The sequence below is a fragment of the Spermophilus citellus genome (assembly GCF_964194105.1).
Source record: "Spermophilus citellus genome assembly, chromosome: 4".
NCBI lineage: Eukaryota > Metazoa > Chordata > Mammalia > Rodentia > Sciuridae > Spermophilus > Spermophilus citellus.
Window position 1 is genome coordinate 224,759,173 of NC_138185.1, and position 26,494 is coordinate 224,785,666.

Consider the following 26,494-nt stretch of genomic DNA (forward strand, 5'->3'; position numbering starts at 1 on the left):
CTCGGCACGCCTTCCCGAGGCTGGCTCGCTGGTGGGCGGGGCCGTGAGAAAGGGGCGGGGGGGAAAGAGCGAGCGCCGGGGACGGCGCCTGCGCGGTGGGCGTGATCCGGGCACTTAGGGCAGGATGAACGCTGCTTTCCAAGATGGCGACGGAGGGAGGAGGGAAGGAGATGAACGAGATTAAGACCCAATTCACCACCCGGGAAGGTCTGTACAAGCTGCTACCACACTCGGAGTACAGCCGGCCCAACCGGGTGCCCTTCAACTCGCAGGGATCCAACCCTGTCCGCGTCTCCTTCGTCAACCTCAACGACCAGTCTGGCAACGGCGACCGCCTCTGCTTCAATGTGGGCCGGGAGCTCTACTTCTATATCTACAAGGGGGTCCGCAAGGTACCGACCCGGGCGTCGCCGGGGTCCGCCAGTCGCGGAGGCAGCGGCCGAGGGCAGGGCGGTGACAGCAGGGCAGGGCAGCGGGGGGCGGCGGCCGCCCTTACTTTTGAGTGGGCCGGGAACTCCGCCGGGGTACTCCGAGGGACGCGGCGCCGGGCGAGCGGGTGGCGGCCGGCTGTGGCGGCGGGCCGCGGCGTGTGGGGCTCCGGCCGTCAGGCCCCGGGAGCGGCCGGCCGCCTACCCCGGCAGGTCTGCCGGGCTCCGGAGCGGCCAGGAGCGGGCCTGCGAGTCCCCGGAAGAGGGTGGCCGTCTGGGCTGTCTGGGGCGCCGCGCTCCCCGCGAGGACCGGGGCGCAGGGCGGCCTGGAAAGGTCCGTAAGGCGGAACCGGGGTAGGTGGAGGAGGACTAGGATTAGGTCAGAAAGGACCTGCTCGGCACGCAGGGCTACTCCACCTGCTGCCGCACTGACACTTCCTAGGAGCCTTGACTCCTGGCGTTGACGCTTCCTGTGTCCCAAAACCTCCGCAGGAGGATGACTGTCATTGTCTCCGACGAGGGAACCTTCTGAAGCACAGTTAAAGAGGGTCATCCTGTCCCTGTAGTGTAGGAAGTACTGAATACTACAGTTGGAAGTTGAAATTGTGTTTTCAGTGAACTAAGCTGCTCCAGAGGGTTTCTGTGTCAGCGTGCCTGGATTAATCTTGTCCGACAAGTCAGGCTGTGTCCCAAGCAGGGAGGGACGCGCCTTGAAAGCTACTTTAAAGGAACCATCCTTCTTGGCGGGTGACTTAAAAATAATTCTGTGAAGCATATAATCATATTTAAAAATATCTCTTTAAAAGCAGCAATTTATTGAGTTTTTCTTTCATTGGCAATGTAACTATGTTTTGAGAACTGCTTACTTTTGAGGTGGTGGTCTTAACTGGATTGTGGGGAGAGTTCGAAAATTAATGTACCCCATGGGACAAGATAATGAAAGATTAATTTATAAATGTTCAGTTAGTGTGAAAATTGGACATATTGAAGAGTAAATGTTCCCTAAGGTTTCATATATACCGATCCAGTTTAGTGTTTTTGCTTGGTTACAAAAACTAGGGAGGTGAAGATAGTATCTAAATGTTGCAAGTTTTTTCTTCGTTCAAGGTGATACTTTTTATTAGTGTTTGAGTGTACTAATGTATTGGGGGTATGCTGTTAGAAGTTTCTGAAAATAAATCTCTTTTGAGTTTTTCTTTCTTTTTTTTTTGAATTGGCAAAGTGTAACAGTAGTAGTCTGGAAAATGAAATTTTAATACTACTTCCAATTTTGTCACTGACTTGTTGGGTGACCTTGGATAAGTTATTTAACTTTTATTTGCACTCCTTAAAAAGGGAATATTGCAGTGCACGTATTGTAATTAATAGTATAATAACTAATGAATCCTAAAGCCTTGAAACACTCAGTAAATGTAAAATATAGTTAAAAAACAAGCATTGAGAGTAACTGTCAAAAAAAAAAAAATAGCAACTGTTAAGCCAGATGTGGTGGCACACACCTGTAATCCCAGTAGCTCAGGAGGATCACAAGTTCAAGACCAGACTCAGCAATGTTGTGAGGCCCTAAGCAATATAGTGAGACCCTGCCTGGAATAAAAAACAAAAAGGGGTGGGGATATAGCTCAGTGATAAAGTACCCCTGGAACAACCCCCCGCCCCCCCCCAAAAAAAAAAAAAAACCTGTCAAGCAGGAAGCTGTGATCTTGACATTCATCTGGAAATAAGTTTAGAATTATAAATTATTTAAAAACAATGTGTTTAAAAGCTAAATTAACTAATATTGATGATCAGTAGTGCAGGCATTACTTAAATTTTTTTTTTTTTTTTTTGTCAATAGACTATTTATTTATATGTGGTGCTGAGAATTGAACCCAGTGCCTCACACATGGTAGGCAAGTGCTCTGCCACTGAGCCAGAACCCCAGCCCAAAAGTTTGCTTTCTTTTTAATCATGATGCTGGGCAACAGACCCATAGCCTCTTGCATGCTAGTCAAGCGCTTTCCCTCTGAATTGCCCCTCCAGGCCTGAAAGGTTATTTTTGAAACTTTCTTGCTGCATGAATTTTTATTTTTTATTTTATTTTATTTTTTATTTGGTTCTGGAGGATTTGAACCCAGGGCCTCATGCATGCCAGACAAGCACTTTACCACTGATCCACATCTCCAGCCTCTTCTGGATCTGATAGCCCATAAAAACAGGTCACTTGCCTGGAAATACTGTTGTAATAATGGGGCACATTGAAGGGTAAAATCAAGAGAACTATTCTAAACTACACTAAAAATGTAACCCCAGCACCTAAAAAAAAAATTACACAAAATTTATTTTAAGCAAAAAAACCCTGAAATAATATAAATTGCCTTTACTTGCATATTTGAGCATTTTAACTTTTCTTAATTTTTTTATCTATCCCTATTTGAGATGGGGTTGGGGGTCTCTGTGTTGCTAACTCCTGGCCTCAAATGATCCTTCCTGCTCAGCTTTCCAAGTAACTTTGAGTCCTGGCACTGGTCACATCAGATTTACACTTTACTTTTTGAAAAAATGTCATGGGTACTAGATAAAGTCACGCTATGTGGCAGACATTTAAATTTAAACTCTTCTAGCCAGTGTAACTTAAATTTTTTTTTCTATAAGTGAGTTTGCATTTATTTATTGTCATTTCTTAGTATAAGTGACTGGTTTTGTGACCGTATTTTCTGATCTTAAATGGAGCTGGGGACAGCTCAGTGGTGGAGTGATTGATTTCCTGGCATGCAGGGGCCCCTGAGTTCAAGCCTCAGCACTTATAAAAAAACAAAACAAAGATAATTTAAAAACATTTTTTCTATATTTGAAATATTTTTTAGTTGTAGATGGACACAATGCCTTCATTTTGTTTGTTTATTTTTATGTGGTGCTGAGGATGAAACCCAGTTCCTCACATGTGCCAGGCAAATGCTCCACCACTGAGCCACAACCCCAACCCCAACAATTTTTTTTTTTTTTTTTTGGTACCCAGGATTGACATTTGACCACTGAGCCCTATTTTGCATTTTATTTAGAGACAGGCTGTCACTGAGTTGCTTAGCACCTTTCTTTTGCAGAAGCTGACTTTGAACTCGCCATCTTCCTGCCTCAGCCTCCTGAGCTGCTGGGGTTACTCGCTTGTGAAACTTCACCTGGCCCTAAACACTTATTTTTAATTAGAAAACCAATGTTTAATTGTTGGAATCAGTAGATAGAAATTTCTTGACAGTTGGCGAATTTGATTTTTTTTTATTGTTGTTGTTCCATTTTTCATGTTTTCTTTAAGGCATATAAAGTTTTACAATCGAATCATTTAGAAGCTCTAATTTGGATGAAATTTAAATCTAGCTTAAATATATATGGAAAATATGTCTTCTAACGAATTTAAATAATAACCTGAAGCCAGGCTTGGTGGAGCATACCTGTAATCACAGTGACCTAGGAAGCTGAGGCAGGCCAGACTCAGTAACTTAATGGACACTAAGCAACTTAGTGAGACTCTATCTCAAAAAAAAAAAGGGGGGGGGTTGGTGGTGGTGGTGCTGGGGATAGAGTTCAGGGTAGTGCACCCATGGGTTTAATAAAAAGTGGGTTTAATAAAAAGTGCTGAGAACGTAGCTGAGTAGAGCACTTGCCTAGCTTGTACGGCCCTGGGTTTTAGGAGAGGGTGTGTGTGTGTGGGGGTGGTATTCACAGTGAGACCTATTGATTTGTACAACTAATATGTGTTAATAATAAAAAGTATAGTATGAGCATTGATTTAATACTGACACTAATCATTTCACAAAGATTTGATGAATACTAATGATACTAGGCAAGATGATATGGGGTGTTCAGAGATGAGAAAGACACTGCCCCCTCCTCCATACTAGCTTTCATATATTTTTATAGCAAATTTTGTAATCCTTTTGTTTTTCTAAAGTGGTTGTTTTAGGTTAAAGATGCCAGACATATTTGGGCTTATTGGACCAGTTCTCACATTTAATGGAGATCTGTTTTTATATAAATGTGAATGTCTTCATTCAGATCTTAGTTTAACCATTACTTCCTAAGCAAATCCTTCTGGAATTCCCATTCTAGATCAGTTTCCCCCTGTTAATATGTTCTCAAAGTTTCCTGTACTTTGCTTTTTCTCAATTTGTATTTTTCTTTGATAATCTGTATCTTCTGTAAACAAAGATCCTTTAGAATAGGCACTATATTTTTCCTGCTCTCTATGTTCCTAGTGTCCAGTGCAATGTCTAGCATAGAGTCAGGTCCTTACTGTGTATCTGTTGAGTGAATAATTGATAAAACTATCTATGCCATACTTAAAAAAAAAATCTTTAAGAGGCTGAAAAACCATTCAGTTTGGGACCCAAAAGTAACTTGTTTTTTCTTTTTTCTTTCTGCTACTGGGGATTGAACCCAGGTCTGCTTTACTAAGCTACATCCCCAGTCCTTTACTTTTAATTTTTTAAAATATTTATTTTTTTCCTTAGGTGTAGATGGACGCAACACAATGCCTTTATTTTTATGTGGTGCTGAGGATTGAACCTGGGTCCAGCCCATGCTAGGTGAGCGCTCTACTGCTGAGCCACAATCCCAGCCCCTATTTTTAAATTGTATTTATTTATTTATTTATTTAAGAGAGAGTGAGAGAGAGAATTTTTAGTATTTATTTTTTAGTTCTCGGCGGACACAACATCTTTGTTGGTATGTGGTGCTGAGGATCGAACCCGGGCCGCACGCATGCCAGGCGAGCGTGCTACCGCTTGAGCCACATCCCCAGCCCTATTTATTTATTTTTAAAAACTTTTTTTAAGTTGTTGATGGACCTTTATTTATTCATTCATTTGTTTATTTATTTATTTTTTTTGACTTTTATTTATTTATATGCATTGCTGAGAATCGAACCCAGTGCTTCACACGTATTAGGCAAGTGCTCTGCCACTGAACCACAACCCCTCCCCTAAGTTCTTTTTATTTTTTATTTTGAGACAGGGTCTTGCTTAGTTGCTCAGGTTCTGCTCAGTTGCTGAGGCTGAGGCTGGCCTGAAACTTATAATTATTCAGCCTCAGTCTCCCTAGTAGCTGGGATTACAGCTGTATGCCACCACACCCAGCATTTGGGTGTGTTTTTAGTAGTTCACATATTTTTTGGGGTGTGGGGGTAGGTACTGGGGATTGAACTCTGGGGCACTTCACCACTGAGCCACATCCCCAGCCCTGTTTTATTTAGAGACAGGGTCTCACTAAGTTGCTTAGCGCCTCAACATTTAAAATTTAAAATGTTGTTAGTAGGTAACAAATGTAGCCTTCTTTTTTTTTTTTTTTTTTTTTTTTTAGTGAGAGGGAGAGAGAGAATTTTTTTTAATATTTATTTTTTAGTTATTGGCAGACACAACATCTTTGTTTTGTATGTGGTGCTGAGGATCAAACCCGGGCCGCACACATGCCAGGCGAGCGCGCTACCGCTTGAGCCACATCCCCAGCCAAATGTAGCCTTCTTAAAACTGGGAAATTGTTTTGCAAGAGATAGTGAAGAAATGGAAAGTAATTGAATGGTATGGGTTACTTTTGATCCATTTCTATCAAATTATGTTACCAATAAGTGCTGGGGCTGGGGTTGTGGCAAAGTGGTAGAGTGTTCTCTTAACATGTATGAAGCACTGGGTTCCATCCTCAGCACCACATAAAAAAATAAATAAACAAAGTAAAGGTATTGTGTCCATCTACAACTAAAAAAAAATTCGTTAGAAAAAAATCCATATATTATCTACTAACAGCTTTTTAAAACTGTACTCAGAATTACTTATTCAATGAGATGGATATAATTACCATGTGTGACTCTACTTTGTGTACAACCAGAGACCTGAAGAATTGTGCTCTGTGTACTATGAATCGAAATGCATTCTGCTATCATATATGTAACAAATTACAATAAATAAATTTTAAAAAAGAATTACTTATTCAAATCAAAGAATCTTGCTCCCTTTCTTTACCTCATAAAGATTCCACTCCACAAATGTACTGCTCAGAGTGTTACTGAAGCAGTTCCTACAGTAGGTAGGAAGTATCTTTAAATGGTTTTAAGGTCTTATCTAAAGATTGTATGATTCTGTGCTCAATAATTTTTGTGTATGAAAATAAATTTATTTTCTTTTGGGGAGAGGTTTTCATGTAGATTTATTTCCTGCTTCTTGAATTTGAATTGGGAGGAGTGAGGTGTTTGAGAAAGCAAGGTGAAAACATGTTTCCTAGGTCTTTTGCTAGAAAAGTTTTATATTCCCCATGCTGAGATGAAGTTGGGACCTGAAGAGTGAATTAACAGCATCTAAAATATTTTTAGAGCCAAGTTTTAGAGGAACGTGCATAATGGGTTGATTTGGGAGAGAATGAGCATTCTGTTATGGGAAGTGTTTTGCCTCTGTCAAAAACTGCAGCACTACCTGTTGGTGGGTGTTGCAGGAATTCATGCTTTGTGTGGCAGGATGAACTAGATGCCTTTTAAAGATTATTTCCACAAAATGTTTTTAAATACTGGATTACTTCAAAGAAAGTCATGTTTACACCCTTCTCCCCATTGGTTAATTTTTCACACCTCCCCACTCCCCATTTATAATTTAGAAAGAGGTTTAGAAGTCTGAAACTTCTTATATTAGATAGACTTTTAAAAATCTTGTACTTAATTTAGTGGCTACACATGGGGTTTGGAAGGACTGAGAGCCTGTGTTTCTTTTCCATTAAGAGATTCTTACCTGACTTGTGAAATATTGATAAGATCTAGTTATTTGACTTTAGGATCACATCCTGAGGGGAAAACATCTCAATTGTCACTGAAAGCAGGAAATACTTTTATACTATATCTTGCCTCTCGACCTTGAAGAGAAGGGTAGTGATGAGATTTTTAAAGTCTCCCTGGGAGCATATGAGCATGTAGAATATGCAGACTGCATCAGTGAAATCCAAGAGATAGTAATGAATATCACTCTTTCCAAGTGTTTATGGATCATGTCTACCAGATAGTACTGTTCCTGATGTTGGGTGTAGACATTGTCTTTGCCTGCAAGAAACTCATCACTGTGTTTATTATCATTGAGTTAATCTAGTGACTTAAGTGGTATTACACTTAGTAGAAAACTTGAGCAAGAATCAAAACATAGTTCTATCCCCAGCACTAAAAACAAAAACAGCCCCTCCTCCAACAGTGACTTTGTCACTCACTGATTTGTCTGAACATATGGCTAAAGAAACTTATTTTAAATTAAATATGAAGATTTTTGTAGACTGCATTTTATGTCTTAGTAATTTCATTTGTTTTCCAATGAGGTTAGTTTGTGCAGAAATATAAATGTGGTTCTGTTTGGTTATTTAAGAGAAGTCATTTAGAGAATAAATAAGTTTAATTGATAGACATTCTCAGTTTTAATATTCAGAGCATTTTCAATTATCTCAGAATATTAGTGAAAAGTTATCTTGTCCTTTGAACATTTGATATCTTTTTTTAATACCTTTATTTCACTTATTTATTTATTTATTTTTAGAGAGTGAGAGAGAGGGAGAGAGAGAGAGAATTTTTTTAATATTTATTTTTTAGTATTTGGCGGACACAACATCTTTGCTTGTATATGGTGCTGAGGATTGAACCCGGGCCGCACGCATGCCAGGCAAGCGCGCTACCGCTTGAGCCACATCCCCAGCCCAACACTTATTTATTTTTATGTGATGCTGAGGGTCGAACCTAGGGTCCCGCTCGTGCGAGGCGAGTGCTCTACCACTGAGCCACAACCCCAGCCCTTGACATCTGTTTTTATAATGGAGTATAAGGCATGTCATGCTTAAGGAAAAAAAATGTATTATACGAGATACAACTGTTCATTGAGGATGACTTCAAGGTGATTTAAGACATACTTCCTAGCCAGATGTGGTTGCCCATGCCTGATTCAGGAGACTTGAGGCAGGAGAATCACAAAGTTGAGGCCAGCCTCAGCAACTTGGCAAGGCCCTATTTCAAAATAAAAAATAAAAAGGGGTGGGGAGGCAGCTCAGTGGTAGAGTGCCCCTGGGTCATTCCCCAGGATGAGGGTTGGGGAACATGCTATTTTTGAAAAAAATTTTTTTGAACTGATTATAATATAAAGTAGAAGATGTACATTCTACATGTGGCAAACAGTTTATCAAGTGGATTTAAGGAATAAAGGTGAAGCAGAAAAGTATTTCTCTATTAGAATAATATTGAGTTGTGTTTCAAATAAGATGATCATGATCTGTCCTGAAATGTTGTGTATAGGTCATATTTTTATAAAAGTTTAAAGTTGTTTTTTTAATTTCAGAATTGCTTTATCTTCATTTCTGGTTGAGTTTTAGCATTTTTCTCAGCTTCACACCTCTGCCAATTGGTAATTTGTAAATTAAGTGATATTTTGTACTGTCAATTATTATTTTTTTTATAATATGGAGTTTTGAAAAGTAAGTATAATTTACAAAAACAAGCCAAGGGGCTGGGGATGTGGCTCAAGCAGTAGCGTGCTTGCCTGGCACGTGCGGGGCACTGGGTTCCAATCTCAGGACCACATAAAAATAAAATAGATGTTGTGTCCACCGAATCTAAAAAATAAATATTAAAAAAATAAAACAAAACAAAAAACAAGCCAAATTAGTCTGTTACACTTTATCTTGTTTTGTAGCAGTAGGAAAATGTGTTTGAATCTATAGTTTTTATAAGAAAGATGCAAAAATTATTCATAAGGCAGGATTTTTTTTTTTTTTTGGGTACTGGGGATTGAACCCAGGGCCTTGTGTATGTGAGGCAAGTACTCTACCAACTGGCTATATCCCCAGCCCAACACTGAATTTCATTCCCAGTCCTTTTTCTTTTCTTTTTTTTTTTTTTTAAGGTTTTATTTTTATTTTTATTTATTTTTTATTATTTTATTGTTGGTTGTTCAAAACATTACAAAGTTCTTAATATACCATATTTCACAGATTGATTCAAGTGGGTTATGAACTCCCATTTTTACCCCGTATACAGATTGCTGTGTCACATCAGTTACATTTCCATTGATTTACAAATTGCCTTTCTAGTGACTGATGTATTCTGCTGTCGTTTTTATTTTCTTTTAATAAAATTTTGAGGCAGGACCTTGTTAAGTTGCTGAGGATGACTTCAAACTTGTGATCCTCCTGCCTCAGCCTCCTGAGTTGCTGAGATTACAGGTGTGTAGCATTGTGCCTGGCATAAGGAAAGAATTTTACATAGTTTTTATATGTATAAGTGTTGGGCTAGGGATATAGCCCAGTGGTAGAGCACTTGCCCAGCTATTTGAGGCCCTGAGTTCAATCCCTACTACTAAAAAATTAAAAAAAAAAAAAAAAGCCCTGACAAAAAATATTGAGTCATTCAGTAGGAGGAACTATTTTAGCATTCTCAGTTACCTACCTTATATACCTGAAGGTATTTTTCCTTTTTTTTAAAAATTTTTTAGTTGTAGACGAATACAGCACCTTGATTTATTTATTTTTATGCGGTACTGAGGATTGAACCCTGTGCCTCACACATGCTAGGCAAGAGCTCTACCACTGAGCCACAACCCAGCCTTTAATTGATTAAAAACCGGCTCCTTCTTCTTTGCCCTTCCTCTCCTCGCTGTAGCAAAATTTGTGTAGGTTCTCATTCTCTTTACTTTGGTCTCTACTTCAGAGGCCATCTTGCCTTAGTATTTCATTTAATAAATAACTGAGTGGTTTTTCTATGAAAAGCATCATGCCAGACTATGAGGAATCAAAGAAATATGAAACATGGGCCTGACCTTAAGAGGCTTATCATCTAACTAAATTGCCGATAACTAAAAAATAAATATTAAAATTCTCTCTCTCTCTCCCCCCTCCCTCTCTCTTTAAAAAAAAAAATTAAAAAAAAAATGATGTGTAGAAGGAATCTTTTCATGTTAGTAAAAGAGTGTCTTCAATTCTTTTTTTTTTTTAAATATATATTTATTTTAGTTGTGAATGGATCTTTATTTTACATATTTATATGTGTTGCTGAGACTTGAACCCAGGGCCTCACACATGCTAGGCAAGCGCTCTGCCACTGAGCCACAACCCCAGGCCTGCATCTTGATAAATAACTTTCTTCTCCATGCTGAGGATGTGTCATAGTTTAGTGAATCCCAGGTAAGTCTTTTTTTTTTTCTCCCTCTAATTTTTTTGTAGTTGTAAATGGACAGAATGCTTTTATTTTATTTGTTTATTTTTATGTGATGCTAAGGATCAAAACCAGGGCCTCACACATGCTAGGCAAGCGTTCTGCCGCTGAGCTAGCTACAGCTCCAGTCACCTAGGTAACTCTTTTTTTTTTTTAAGTTATAGATGGACATAATATCTTTATTTTGTTTGTTTATATTTTTGTGTGGTGCTGAGGATTGAACCCAGTGCCTCACATGTGCAAAGCAACTGCTCTGCCACTGAGCTACAACCCCAGCCCCTGCCAGGTAACTCTTGATTGTTAATCCCTTTAAAGAGAAATTACACCTATATTTCCAGCGGATCGGGAGGCTGAGGCAGGAGGATTGCAAGTTCAGAGCCAGCCTCAGCAACTTATTGAGGCCCTAAACAACTCAGTGAGACCCTGTCTGTCTGTAATTAAGATTCCCCAAAGGCCTGGGGATGTGACTCAGTGGTTGAGTGTCCCTAGGTTCAATCCCAGTACCAAAAAAAAGAAGAAATTATGAATAATACTGTAGCAGATAACTTCACCTGTATTTACTGTATTTAACTTCACCTGTATTTTATTTCACATGGTGGCACATAATTTCTTAGGCACTGGAAATTTTAAATTTCCAGAGATGGTACTCCTGGGTTAAAGGATACCACATGTGTGTGTATATGTGTGTGTGTGTGTGTGGTTTTTTTTTTTTTTTTTTTTTTTTTTGCAGTGCTAGGGATTGAACCCAGGGCCTTGTGCATGCAAGGTAAACACTCTACCAACTGAGCTACATTCCTGTCTCTCACATGTATATTTCTTTTTTCTTTATTTTTTTTTTCAGTTATCGGCGGACACAACATCTTTGTTTGTATGTGGTGCTGAGGATCGAACCCGGGCCGCACGCATGCCAGGCGAGCGCGCTACCACTTGAGCCACATCCCCAGCCCCTCTTTTTTTTTTTTTTTAATATTTACTTTTTAGTTGTAGTTGGGCACAGTACCTTTATTTCATTTATTTATTTTTATGTGGTGCTGAGGATCGAACCCAGGGTCTCACGTGCGAGGCGAGCGTTCTACTCTGAGCCACAACCCCAGCCCTCACATGTATATTTCTGATAGATATTACCAAGTTGTCCTGTGGTGGGTTGTACTAGTTTTACTCCCATGTCCGAGAGCACTTGTTTTACCACAGCCTCACTCGGAGTGTTGTCAGGCTTTTGCATTTGAGAAATTAGTGAATTTTTGTTTGCTTGTCTTTCCCTTGTGATGAGTGAGGTTGAGCATCTTTCTGTATATTTAAGAGCAACATATGTTTCTTCTCTTTTTGAACTGTCTGATATCCTTTGCCCTTGTAGAGTTTTTATATTTTTCCCCAGTGCTGGAGATTGACACTAGAGGTACTCTACCACTGAGTGACACCCCCAGCCCTTTTTATTTTATTTTTTTGGGGGAGACAGGGTCTCACTAAGTTGCTTAGGGCCTTGCTAAATTGCTGAAGCTGTCCTTGAACTTGTGATCCTTTTATCTTAGCTGGCTAAGTCACTGGGGTTATCACCCTGGCAATTTTGTGTGCTTTTTTTTTTTAAGTTGTGTTGTGGAATGCCTGAATTTTTTTTTTCTTTTTTTAAAGGAGCTCTTTCTGTATTGGAGCTTTTTGAAGATTTTGTTTTCTTCCTAGTTTGCTGTTTGTCTTCTTCCTTTGTGTTCTGTGTATATGTGTTGTGTTCTTGCTATGAAGAATTTTCATAGTTGAAATTATAAATTTTGTATTATGAATTTTTTATAGTTTGTAATTTAACAGTTGTCACTCTCCAAGGTTTAAATAAGAGAGAAAAGATTTACATATTAATATTTTGGAATTAAGTTTAACATACTTTTTTGGAAATGAGATGAACATTGAAATATGATATAAAGCGGGTTGGTTGACTGATTCACTAGTGTGTTATAGGATTTAGCATATTCTGGGTATCATAATGTTAGCAATGTTTTAGTTTGCAAGGAATAGGAAACCTACTCAAAACGGTTTAATTTTTAAAGGGATGCTTGGGTTTATGTTGCTGAAAATTTTAGAGGTGGGGTGGCTTCAGCATGGTTTGACTGGGTGCCAGCTGTGTTTTGCTGAGATTCTTTGTTCTGCTTTCTGTGTTCTGTCAGTCTGGCTTAGGTGGCCAAACAGTGGTAGAGGTGTTAGGCTTCATATGGCTGGACCACGTAGACCAGAAATGAGAGCCAGTATAAGAATGAACATCTCTTCAGTGACTCCCTCAGAATAAGGAATTTTGTAAAATCTCCAGCAAACCTCCTTGACTTATAGCTCCAAAATGAATTACCAGCCCATTCCTGTGGTCAAGGAAATATGCACTGGTTGACCTAGTCTTGACTAACCCACACCTTTAGCAAAGGGACTGGATTATCTGATACCCTTGTTGCCCTGGAGACCACTCTGGAACCAGGATATGCAACACTAGAGAGGAGAATGGTCTACAGATAGACACTGGGCAGTCAACCAGGAGATGTGAACTGCTGAGGATCTTACAAGGGGACCCAGAAGTAAGAAACCCTGTTCTTCCTTGGGAATAGTCCAGTGAGGGGGTACTCAGTACAGCAGGGCTTGCATCACAGCAAGCAAAGCATTGGGAGTGCTGTGCTCCTGCCCTGCTTGCAGACCTGTCTCTCCTGTGTTCTTGCTGGTAGGCTGCCATGAAGATCCTCCCACCTCTTCATACAGTGTTGGATCTTGCATGTTTGAATTTCTGTTTCCCCCTCTACACTGAATCTTGAGGGCAGAATCCATATCGTACTCATCCATGTCCATCACAGTGCCTGTACATAGTAGGCATGTTATATTTTTTAAATGAATAAATTGTTCAGAATTATCATCTTCTAAGAACTGAATTGAATAAAGTGATTTTTCAAAATCCCTTTCATGAATCAAATGCAGTGCACATTAGTACTGAAACATACACAGTTAGGCTTGCTGGGCCCTTTTGCATTGTTTGAGATGCTTTTAGAAATGAGTCACAGCCTGGAATCTTATGCTCTTAGAATTCTCTGTTTTTTAAAAATTTTTTTTAGTTGTTAATGGATCTTTATTTAATTTATTTATTTATATGAGGTGCTGAGACTCAAACCCAGTGCCTCAGACATGCTTAGCAAGTGCTCTACCACTGAGCTACAACCCTAGCCCTAGAATTCTTTTGCGTTAACCAGGGAGGAAGCTGTGTCTAGTGTCTTGAATGCCTGGAGCAGCTTTTTTGGAACATGTGTTCCTTGTCCTGGAGAACTGGTGAAAAACGCTCATTCTCCCTTCAGAAAAAAGCTGTTGTCACGTCTTTTCTCTTCATTATAGTAATTGTACAACTCCTTGTGGCTCTTTTTTTTTTCCCCTGGATTGTGTAATAGGTGTACTTGTAGTTAGCAAGACTGAGGGCAGCATTAACTCAAGTTTATTTAAAAATGATGCATGTTTTCCTCAGGGTTTTCCTTGATGCACCAGCACTTTAAGTTTCCGTGAGAAAACTCAGGTGGAACTGAGGAGGCCTTGCAGAGAGATGACTGCTACATTGTCTATGCAGTGATGGACTAGGCTTCAGTGAACCCTTTGCCTCTCCAGCATCCCTTTGGAGCCCCTTCCCTCAGAGTCATACCACTTTCTCTGTCTTCCTCATAGTCATACACTGACTATGACCACCTCTGCTCATTGCAGACGCCAATACCTGCCTATAGCCTTTCCTTCCACTCTAGTTCCTGCCATCGTCTTGGGTGATTTCATTTCCACTGCATGACCCTTAAGCACCTTGACCACTTGGTTTCAGTGGCTTCCAAGGCTCCCTGAGGGTCTCCTCTAGACCATCTCTGTCACTCTCTTCCACAGTAACACTCAGGATCTTGTCATCATCTGAAACAGTTTCAAATCTAGAATCCAAATTTATAGTTATCCTTCTACTTCAGTGTGACACCCCCCTCCTGCCAGCCCAATTCTCATTGTCCAGGAAACTAGTTACCCAACTTCATGCCACCAGGTTCATTGGAAACTATTTGGTTCATAACTTTCTCCACCCCTCAGCAACATTTAATACCATCAATCATTTTGTCTTTATTGAAACATTTCTTGTCTTGACATTCTATATCCTGATTTTTTTTTTCCTACCTTTCTGGCCCACATCTCTCTGGCCACCCACTACTTTACCTCCTATGTTAGTTCCTTCAATGCCTAATTTTTTTTTTTTTTTGGCGTGTGTGTGTGTGTGTGTGTGTGTGTGTGTGTGTGTTAGTTACTGATAATTGAACCAGGAGTGTTTTACCTCTGAACTACATCCCCAGCCCTTTTATTTTTTTATTTTTATTTTTTTTTTAAGAGAGAGTGAGAGAGGAGAGAGAGAGAGAGAATTTCCAACACTTATTTTTAGTTCTCGGCGGACACAACATCCCCGTTGGCATGCGGTGCTGAGGATCAAACCCGGGCCGCATGCACGCGAGGAGAGCGCGCCACCGCTTGAGCCACATCCCCAGCCCCCCAGCCCTTTTATTTTTGAGACAGGATCTTGCTTAGATTGCCTAGCTGGCCTCAAATTTGTGACTCTTCTGCCTTAACCTCCCAAGTAGCTGGGATTATAGGTATGTACCACTGTGCCCAACTTCTACCTTGTTTTTATTTTTTGGTACCAGGGATTGAACCCAGAGGCACTTAACCACTGAATTACATCCCCAGCCCTTTTTATTTTTTATTTTGAGACAGGGCCTTGCTTAGTTGTTTAGGACCTCGCTAAGTTGCTGAGGCTGGCTTTGAACTTATATTCTTTTTGCCTCAGCCCTCTGAACCACTGGGATTACAGGTATGTGCCATCATGTCCAGCTCTACCTCATTTTTAGCTATTGGATTTCCGTAATGACTCAGTCCCAATTTCTTTTCTCACTTCCATTAAACCTCTCTGTATTTGAAATTACATTTCCCTTTAGTTCCTTGAATTGTTTGTTTCTGCCTTTTTTTCTTCCTCTCCTAGGAAAAAGTGTTTATTGCAGTCAATTAACCCAGTGGGTATTCCTGTGAGAGCACAAAGCAGTTAGGGCAATTAAAATTTAAACTAGCACGTGCTGCAGTAAAGGGCTGTCTCAGTCACTATCCACTCTAGTAGGTCTTCCTTTTTGACAGTGACTTGCCATCTCCTTCTCTGGCTTCTGTTGCTTTCTGGGCCATCTGTCTCCAATACTGACTGTGGTTCTCTCTTGGTTATAACTGGGGCTCTCCTGCTCCTGCAGGCTTGTGACCTGCTCCAGAGCTGCTAGGGCGTGGCTATATTTCTGTGGCTGCCTAGGGAGCTGCTGGGCCCTGACATCAACTTGAGCTTCACCCCTCATTCAGATTTTAATTTTTTGCTGAACAGGCAAGATTTGTGACTTACATTTTTTTTTCAGAGAAACAACTATTATTTTTTTTTTCAGAGAAACAACTGTTATTTTTTTTCTACTTTGTTAATATGTTATTTTATTCTCTGTTTTCTTTAGGTTTACTCTGTTCTTTTTCTTGCTTACTGAATTGGAAACATAACCATAAACTTTATCATTTTTTAAGTGATGTGCTCAAGGTTCTAGAATTCCTTTTAAGTATTGCCTTCTTTATGTTAAATATGTGGTGATAAACACTGTAATAGAGATCTAAATATTTCATTATTGGGGCTGGGGATGTGGCTCAAGTGGTAGCGCGCTCGCCTGGCATGCGTGCGGCCCGGGTTCGAGCCTCAGCACCACGTACAAACAAAGATGTTGTGTCCGCCAAAAACTGAAAAATAAATATCAAAAAGTTCTCTCTCTCTCTCTCTCTCTCTCTCTCTCTCTCTCTCTCTCCTCTCACTTTAAAATAAATAAATAAATAAATAAATAAATATTTCATTATTTCCATTTTTGTTCCCTCTTTATCCTGTGAGTTTCTAAGCAGAAATTTAAAAATTTCTGTTTATGGTATTTAGCTATTTTATTTATTTATTATTTATTTATTTTGGGGGGGTTATTGGGAATTGAACTCAGGGACACTCAACCACTGAGCCACATCCCCAGTCATATTTTGTATTTAGAGACAGGATCTCACTGAATTGCTTTTAGTGCCTTGCTGTTTCTGAGGCTGGCTTTGAACCCTTGATCCTCCTGTCTCAGCCTCCTAAGCTGCTGGGATTATAGGTGTGTGCCACTGTGCCCAGCCCGTGTTTGCTTTTTTAAATATTGATTTGCTTTATTTGTAGTTGTACTGTCATAGAACATATTTTTATGGTATCAGTTATTTGAAATGTGATGAGACTTTCTTTGTGACCTAATAAAAATATTCCTTGGTTTTGTATGTGTGTGTGTGTTTTTTACAGTACTGGGGAAAGAACCTAGAGCACTTTTTCACTGAACTACATCCCATCCATTAAACATTTTTTTTTTTTTTTTAATTATGAGATGGGTCTTGCTAAGTTAAGTTGTTGAGGCTGGCCTTGAACTTGCAATCCTCCTGTCATAACTTCTTGATAGCTGGGATTACAGGCATGCACCACTGTGCATGGCTTCTTGGGTTTTTAAAAGAATGTAGGTCCTCTTTTAGGGTCAAGGTGAAATATCAGCTTTATATGTAATGGTATTCACACTGTCCTGTGTCACTGATTTTTATGACAGCCTTATTAGTTTCTGATGTTTTAGAATAACTCACTATGATTCTGAACTTATCAATTTCTCTTTGTCAGGTTTGCTTTATATTAAATTTAGAATTGTTAATCTTGGTAGATTATTTTTTGTTGGTATATATTTTTTGTTATCTCCTTATTTTTACTCTAAATTCTCTTTTGAGAATTGAACTGTCAGTTTATTTTGGCTACCGTTTGCATGAAATGCTTTTATATTCCTTAGCTTTCAACTTATCTATATAGTATTTCATGTGTGTGGCATCTACTTCTGTTTCTGTTGCCCCCACTTTTACCTGGGCAGCTGCAGCCTCTGGTCTCCTGCTCCACTCTTTACCCCTCTTATCTCTGTACAGCAGTCAGAATGAGCGATCTTAAAGAATATGAATCTAATTGTCTTTCCCAAGCTTGAAATCTTTCAGTGGTTCCTGTTGATTCTAGCATGAAAAACAAAATTATTAACATGGCCTATTAGGGCCTGCATGAGCTAGCCCTGGCCTAAATTATTAGCCTCTCTCTGCCCTTCACTGTCTCTTTCTAATTCACTGGCTTTCTTTTTCTGACAAGCCTTCAGTTTCTTGCCATATATTGTTATCAGCCCTTTCCTTTGCCTGGAATGGGAATCCACTCCTCCCCTTTCTCCCTCCATTCTGTTCCTTGAAGAGCAGCTGCACCTACCTCCTCAGAGCCATTGTACATGCTCTAGTCTCTTTGCAACTAGACTGCTTTCCTCCTGGTGGTCTTGGGACTGACTTCCTCACTTCACCTTTTTTTTTTTTTTCCTGCCCAAATGCAATTCTGTTACCCCTTTCCAGAAAGGTACTGCCATCATTCTTCTACTTCTCCCTTTCACTCTCTTTTGGTTTTTCTTCATAGTCCTTACTACTCTGAAATTCATTTGATTACTGATTTACTGGTTATGTCTCTCCTAAACTCTACAAGAGGAGGGATTTAGCTTCTAAAATAGTGCCTGGCACATATAGTGGAATTCAGTAACATTGGCTAAGTGAACAGTGAAAGAACTTAAGTGGTGTGGAGAGAGAGTCTTCATTTAGGACATGGGTATGACTTCCAGTGGACTTGTCTTATTTTTTAAATAGGTACTACATTCACGTGGTTCAAAATTCAAAGGCATACAATGAAAAGTCTCTCCTGTCCTGGCCCCCAGCCACCCTATTCCTCTCCTCAGAAACAACCAATGTTAAATTATTGCGTGTATCTTCAGAGACAGCCCATGTACAACATAAAATCACAGGTGTATTCTGTTTTTAACAAAATCCAGATTTTAGCATCTACATTTTTTTTTTTTTAATTTTAATTAGGGGGCTGGGGATGTGGCTCAAGCTCTAGCATGCTCGCCTGGCATGCGTGCGGCCCGGGTTCGATCCTCAGCACCACATACAGACAAAGATGTTGTGTCCCCCAAATACTAAAAAATAAATATAAAAAAAAATTCTCTCTCTCTCTCCCTCTCTCTCTTTCTTTAAAAAAAATTCTAATTAGTTATACATGACATCAGAATGCATTTCGATTTATCATGCACAAATGGAGCACAACTTTCTGTTTTTCTGGTTGTACATCCATGTAGAGTCACACCATATGTGCAGTCATACATGTACCTAGGATAATGATGTTCATCTCATTCCACCATCTTTCCTGCCCCCATGCCCTCTCCCTTCCCCACCCTCCCTCCCCTTTGCCCCATTAAAGTTCCTCCATTCTCTCCATACACCCTGCGTCTGCACTGTATTGTACCATTTTGTTTTGTAAAATATACTTTTCTTTCTCAGTCCATAAGAGGCTTCTTCATTTAATGATTGTTCCATATTCCATTGTATGAATTCATCGTAATCTCCTCCTCTTTTTTTTGGCATGGTGCTGGGAAAGGAACCCAGGGGTGCTCTGCCACTGAGTTACATCCCCAATCCTTTTGATTTTTAGTTCTTTTTTTGTGGGGGATACTGGGGATTGAACTCACGGGGATTCGACCATTGAGCCACATCCCCTGGCTTATTTTGTATTTTATTTAGAGACAAGGTCTCACTGAGTTGCTTAATACCTTGCAGTTGCTGAGGCTGGCTTTGAACTGGCAATCCTCCTGTTTTGGGCTGGGGATGTGGCTCAAGCGGTAGCGCGCTCGCCTGGCATGCATGCGGCCCGGGTTCGATCCTCAGCACCACATACCAACAAAGATGTTGTGTCTGCCGAGAACTAAGGAATAAATATTGAAAGTTCTCTCTCTCTCACTCACTCTCCTCTCTCACTCTCTTAAAAAAAAAAAAAATCCTCCTGTTTTAGCCTCCTGAACCTTTTTATTTGCTAAGTTGCTAAGTCTGGCCTTGAACTTGGGATCCTCTCGCTTCAGCTTTTGGAATATAGCTTGGTTTCCGTACGACTGTGACCAGCCATAATTCCCCTTTTGATGAACATTAAAGTTGTTTCCAGTCTTTAGCTATTATAGACTGGGCTGCCATAAATAACATTATACATATATCATTTTGCCATGTTGTACATCTGAAGGACGAAGTGCTCTGAGTGGAATTGCTGGGCCCTGGGCCAAAAGACATGGCATTTTAATTTATTTTTTGGTACTAGAGATTGGTACCCAGGGTGCTTTTTTTTTTTTTTTAAACTAAACTACATCCTCAGCCTTTTTCTTATTTTTTATTTTGAGACAGAGTTTAAGTTTCTTAGGGCCTTGCTGAGTTGCCAAGGCTAGCCTTGAACTTGTGATCCTCCTGCCTCAGCCTCCGGAGTTTCTGATGTGCTACCACTGGAAAAATTTTATTATTTTTTTAAATAGAAAACTTATTAGTCTTTTCTTTTATGACTATAAAAGGTTTCGAGTTATACTAAAGCCTCCTAACTTCATTTTTAAAACATCCTTACAGTGGGCTGGGGTTGTGGCTCAGTGATAGAGTGCTCGCCTGGCATGCATGAGGCACTGGATTCGATCCTCAGCACCACATAAATGTAAAATAAAGATATTGTGTCCACCTAAAACTAAAAAATAATTATTTAAAAAAATCCTATGGTTTCTTCTTGTACGTTTGAGGTTTCAGTTTTTAAATTTGCTATCTCTTGGTGGCTGCTGAGATTTATTCTAAGATGTGAGGTGAGCCAGGTTGGTGGCACACACCTTTAACCCCAGCAACTCAGGAGACTGAGGGAAAACTTGCCTCAGCAATTTAGCAAGATCCTGTCTCCAAATAAAAAATAAAAAGGCCTGGTGATGTAGCTCAGTGGTTGAGCACACCTGGGTTCAATCCTTAGTACTAAAAAAAGATGAAGTGAGGTTTCAAGCCCATTTTTTTTTAAAGCCCATTTTAAAAAAAATAGTTATTTTTAGTTGTTGATGGACCTTTATTTTATTTATTTATATGTGGTGCTGAGAATTGAACTCAGTGCCTCATGCATGCTAGGCAAGTGTTCTACCTCTGAGCTACAACCCCAGCCTGCCACTAAAGCCCATTTTTAAAAAAAGATTTAGGATTTCTTAGTCTTTTGTGTCTTGTATAAAAAATAATTTTTCAGTTTTCTTCCTCTCCCCCCCCACCTCTTTTTGGTGCTGGGGATTAAACCCAAGGGGACTTACATCTGAGTTAACATCCCTAGCCTTTTTTATCTTTTATTTTGAGATAGTCTCGCTAAGTTGCTGAGGCTGGTTTTGAACTTGTGATTCTCCTGCTTCAGCCTCCCCTAGCAGCTGGAATGACAAGTGTGTAGCACTACACTGACTTTTCTTTTCTTTTTTTTTTTTTTTAATCAAATCTTACACAGGCTTACATTTCAATGTTTTGCTTCAAAAGGAGTAATTGTAGGTAGATGGGTTAAATGCTTTATAGACAAGGGAGAAACCTGTGCTAGGATCATCTTATTATTTTCTTCTTTATCTTCCTCCTCTTCCTCCTTTTTTTTAATTTTTAAACTTTTTTTTTTTTTTTTTGGTTTTAGATGAACTCAATACCTTTATTTTATTTATTTATTTTTATGCAGTGCTGAGGCAAGTGCTGTGTCACCAAGTCCCAGCCCTCCTCTTCCTTCTGTGTTATTTTATTTAGCCGTGGTGATTCTCTGCATTCTGAATGATATAGACCATTGGGCCCTGTCCTATATAATTTTCAGTATAAAATGAAGTTGTCTTTCTTAAGAACGTTGACTTAAAAATAATGATTGAAATACAGCCTATTAGGAAACATTTATTTAAAATAATTTTTGTAGAATTTATTTGTAAATGAAGATTGACAAGATGAGTAATAATAAGTGCAGTGATAGCTAATTAACATTATGTACTACATTTAAGGAATGTGTGTAATAAATTACATAAAACTCAAGAAATAAAGGGATTTTCTTTTCTCATTTGATGAATCCTATTTGAGGTCTCTTTGCTTCTTTAGCTAATGCCTGCCAATACCAACCTAGTAAAACATTGAAGTTGAAACAAAGCTTGGTTTTCATGAACTCGGCATTGGTCAGGCACTGTCAGCAGTCTGCACTGGGCTCCTCTTTACACTGGAAAGTGGCAGTTCTTGACTGTGTGATAAGGTGTTTTGTCATCTGTATCAAAATCAGTGACGACCCTTCACTTGTTCATCTTTTTCTTCCTATTTCCATGCCACATTTTATCTCTGTTTGCAGTTGCTGTTTTTACCATGTGGCTAACTTGCCCAAAATTTGTACTGTCAGTCTACCAATGGCGCCATCATCATTGGGATTCTTCCACACAGATAGTGAACTGGCTGAATTGACACCACTGTTTGTCTCTACACACTTGCTCTGTCTGTTTTGGTTTTCGTTCATGTTTCTGCTTGCCTACACTATTTTTTATTGTTGTTCTGGGGGTTGAACTCAGGGGTGCTTGACCACTGAGCTATATCCCCAGTCCTTTTTATTTTTATGTTTTATTTTGAGACAGGGTCTTGGCTAAGTTGCTTAGGGCCTTCCTAAGTTGCTGAGGCTAGTTTTGAACTTATCATTTTCCTGTCTCAACCTCCCAAGTCACTGAGATTACAGGTGTGTAATCAACATGTCCAGATGTTGCACAAATATTTTACTTCTTACATGTATAAAAATTGCCAGGCTGTAGGAACTTTGAGCAACATCAATACATGTCACAGCCCCCTCAGGGTTCGGTATCTCTGTACCCTGGCATCCCATGTTTTATGATAAGAAAGTGTACCATTTTGAGAGGAGTAGGGTTTGAGAGCTGTATATGCAGGGTTACATTGTCATGTGTCTGTGACTTCCAGATCTTGAATCAGTTCTTTGTTAGAAGTGGACTGTTTACACTCTATTTCTTTCTTCCTTTTAGTAATGGTTCTCTTATGTGTGACCCCCAACCAGCAGCACCAGCATCTTCTTGGAACTTGTGTAAATGTAGACTTGGGGCCCCATTCTTAATCAGAGACTATGAACAGAGCTCAGCAATCTGTATTTTAACTATCAGGCCAGGTGATTCTGAAGGGCATCTGAGAACTGCTGCCTTACAGGATCTATTTCAGAGAAACCTTACAACAAACTCAGTAAAAGCTTACTACTTGTTTAATTTGTAGGTTATGTTAACAGCCACTGCTATTTGTTTCTCATTACAGTTCCCATTTATTACATACCTATTCTGTGCTAAACATGAACTAGGTGCTTCACATCATTGTCCCATAGGACCTGACAAACACTTGACAGAAAGTAGTATTTATTTGTACTGGGGATTGACCCAGGAGTGCTTTGCCACATCCCTAGCCCTTTTCATTTTGAAACAGGGTCTCGATAAATTGCTTAGAGCCTCACTAAATTGCTGAGGCTGGCCTCAAACTTGTGATCCTCCTGCCTCCGCCTTCTGAGCTGCTGGGATTATAGGCATACGCCGCCACCCCTGTGTGTTTTCTACTTTATATAGAGAGGAAAGTGGAGATTGTCTGAGGAATGCAGTGTCTTGCCAAGGTTACACAGCTGGTGATAGTGTGAGATTTCAGCAGGTTTGTGAGACTTCAAAGCCTGTGTACTTCCTAGCACACCACACTGCTTTGCACAGAAACTCTTTTGCTCCCAAAGAAGACATGAATATGTGGTGTTGTAAGTTTGTATAGTAAGTGGTTGTAACACCCATTCGCTAAGCAGCAGCAGCCTTTCAGCTGATTTTTTTTTTAAACAGACTATTTCCTTTTCTTAATATTCATTTGTTTGTAGTGTTTGAGAGAATTGGTAGAGAGGCCTTTGAGATCATAGTCCAACCTTTGTTTTTATGTACGTAGTTACCATCACATAATGGTGCTGCTGTATTTGACTAACAAATTATATTTCCTTTACTATTGCACAACAACAACACAAAAGACTTCTGTGACTGCAAAAGATGTGGTGGTTTCTCCTCACCAGGACACAAGCAGTTAAGTATGCAGCAAGGGACACCAGCTGGGTGTCCTTTAATCCAGTCCAGTTCTGACATGTTTTCCAGAGATAGCTGCATATCCCACAGGTTGAGGCTTAGTCCCCTCAAAGGTTGTCCCTCCTTCAGACCCAGTTGAAAATCACAGCCCCCAGAACTCTGACAGATTGGCTACAAATTGGGGTTTTTGTGACCCCTTCCTCAGTCAGGCTCAGTTAATTTGTTAGAACAGCTCACAGAACTCAGGGAATCACTTTTCTTAACATTTACTGATATATAAAAGATATTTTAAAGGATACAAATAAGCAGCCAGAAGAAGAGATAACATAGGGCAAGGTCTGGAAGGGTCCCAAATGGAGCTTCTACCCTAGGGGCTTGGATGTACCACTCTCCAGCACATGGGTTAGTTCTTGTTCTCCTTCCTGCCAGTCTCCACGAGTTTTCCATTGAGAGGCTTTCTGAGCCTTGTCCTTTTGGGATTTTTATGGAGACTTCCTTGCATAGGCATGATTGCTAATAGACTAAGTGAGGAAACCCAGCAGGGCCTGTCAGATCAGATTCTTCAGCATTCCTTTCTCTGAAATAGGGTCATACTGTCTATAGCTACAAGGTGAATTTAAGAGTTTCTGTGAACTCCCAGAAGTAGGAGTTAGGAGACAGGAACTATGGATGAAAACATACAACAGGTGCACACACGTCATCATCTCACTGCTACTCAGTATTTTTGTGTCAGAAATTAACTTGTGGTTTCATTGATGGGTAAATTGGTGTACTATGCAGCCCTGACCTCTGAACTTATTTTTCTAACTTTTAAAAATTGTTAATATTGAGTTTAGTAAACTCTTAATTGATTAGAAAAAATAATTTTGCTTACACAGTTTTTAATCAGACACCTAAACAGAAGAAATTTTAAAATGTCTTGGGGCTGGGGATGTGGCTCAAGTGGTAGCGCGATCGCCTGGCATGCGTGCGGCCTGGGTTCGATCCTCAGCACCACATACAAACAAAAATGTTGTGTCCACCAAAAACTAAAAAATAAAATATTAAAATTCTCTCTCTCTCAAAAAAAAAAATGTCTTGTAGCAGGGTGCAGTGGTACACACCTGTAAGTGCAATTATTTGGTAGGCTTAGGAAGGAGGATCACAAATTTAAGGACTGCGTAGGCAACTTATTAGAAAGACTATCTCAAAATAAAATAAGAAAATAAAGTCTGGAGATGTGGTTTAGTGTAGATCACTTGCCTTGTATGTTGAGAGACCCTGGATTCAATCCCCAGTACTACAAACAAATCAAAACAAATGAACAACAAACACTTTTCATTTCTTGAAAGACTTTTTTTGTGTGTGTGTACTCTATACCGATTCAAGTTCTGCCCTGTTAGCTTGGACAAGATATTTGCCTATCCATACCATTGTTTCCATAAAATAGGGTAAAGGGGGATAAAGTATTTCCCACCATACACACCCTTGCAAGACTTTTTGGTTTGTTTTGGTTCTGGGGATTGAACCTAGGGGTGCTTTATGACTGAACTACATCCCTGACTTTGTTTATTTTTAAATTTTGAGACAGAAGTCTCACTAAGTTGCTAAAGTTGAATTGCCTTCCTTCTGCCTCATTCTTCTAATTTGCTAGGATTAAAGTCATGTGCTGCTGTGCCTAGACACATCTTTGAAGACTTAAAGGAGTTAACATTTGTAAAGTGATTAGAATCATGCCTGGCACAAAGTAAATGTATTTAAAAGTCAAAGTTTAAGAAATCTGACACCTGGAATAGAAGTAGTAGACTGAACAGAGTCCCAGTGAACAAAACAGTGGAACCAGCTTTGGCTTCCTTATCTGTGGTCTGAATGGTTGGCTTCTAGAGAAGAAAATAGTATAATATTTATTATTTTTGTTTTCTCAGGGGAAGAATGAGATTGGCTCATGAGTTCACACAGAGAAATAATTCATGTCCTTTTAAAGTGTTAATTAGGTCATTTGCCAATAACGTGGGCAGAACAGTGTATCTGGTAGTAAAGACAGGTGACATGGGAGTGGGACAGTTCCTAGGCTTGAATAATGGCCTCTCAGTGTTTTTCCTTAGCCTTATCTTGCATTGGGCCAGAGCCTGGCTGTTTTGCTTTTGGCATACTGTCTTTCCTTCATGTTCTCGATCGTGTCAGTGTATTTGGCTGTCTATGATGCATACGCATGGCTTGGGGTCCCAGAATTTTGTGAGAAAAGCACAAGTTCTCAGACTTGCTGCGGGCAGCAAGGTTTGGTTACACATGTTATCGTGTGTCTCTTCTTCTTTTTTTTTTTTTTAAAGAGAGAGTGAGAGAGGAGGGAGGGAGGGAGGGGGGGGAGAGAGAGAGAGAGAATTTTTAATATTTATTTTTTAGTTCTCGGCGGACACAACATCTTTGTTTGTATGTGGTGCTGAGGATCGAACCCGGGCCGCACGCATGCCAGGCGAGCGCACTACCGCTTGAGCCACATCCCCAGCCCTCGTGTGTCTCTTCTTACTGAGAGACAAATATTCTGCAAGGGGAGAGGTCAGGAAATCTTTCCAGACCATGGTAAAGCCTGCCTTTTGGCTTAAAGTCATGGCTGCTGCTTATGGAATCTGCTAATATTTGGAGCCTTAAGTCTTTGTCATAACCAGATGTACCACCAACCTGAGTTGCTGGCCTTTGTTTCCATAGCTATACAACCTAGTTTAAAATTGTTGCTGGTAGCCAGATACGATGATGCTTGCATGTAATCCCAGTGATTCAGAAGGCTGAAACAGGAGGATGGCAAATTAGAGGCCAGCCTCAGCAATTTAGTGAGACCTGCAACAACTTAGTAACACTCTGTCTCA

The 26,494-nt window shown here is 39.8% G+C and overlaps 1 protein-coding gene across 8 annotated transcripts in view; it reads left to right on the forward strand.

Moving 5' to 3' along the window:
• Positions 1 to 89: 89 nt before the first annotated feature.
• WDR20 (WD repeat domain 20) overlaps positions 90 to 26,494 on the forward strand; it is a 72,793-nt gene continuing 46,388 nt past the window's right edge. For 2 of the 8 annotated variants that reach the window (XM_081293362.1, XM_081293361.1), the window contains exon 1: positions 105 to 392. In XM_081293362.1, coding sequence (XP_081149488.1) covers positions 144 to 392 — 249 coding nt within the window. In that variant the 5' untranslated portion in view covers positions 105 to 143. Of the gene's footprint in view, positions 393 to 26,494 lie in introns of all 8 variants that reach the window. The other 6 variants (XM_081293356.1, XM_081293363.1, XM_081293364.1 and 3 more) reach the window with 6 other exon arrangements.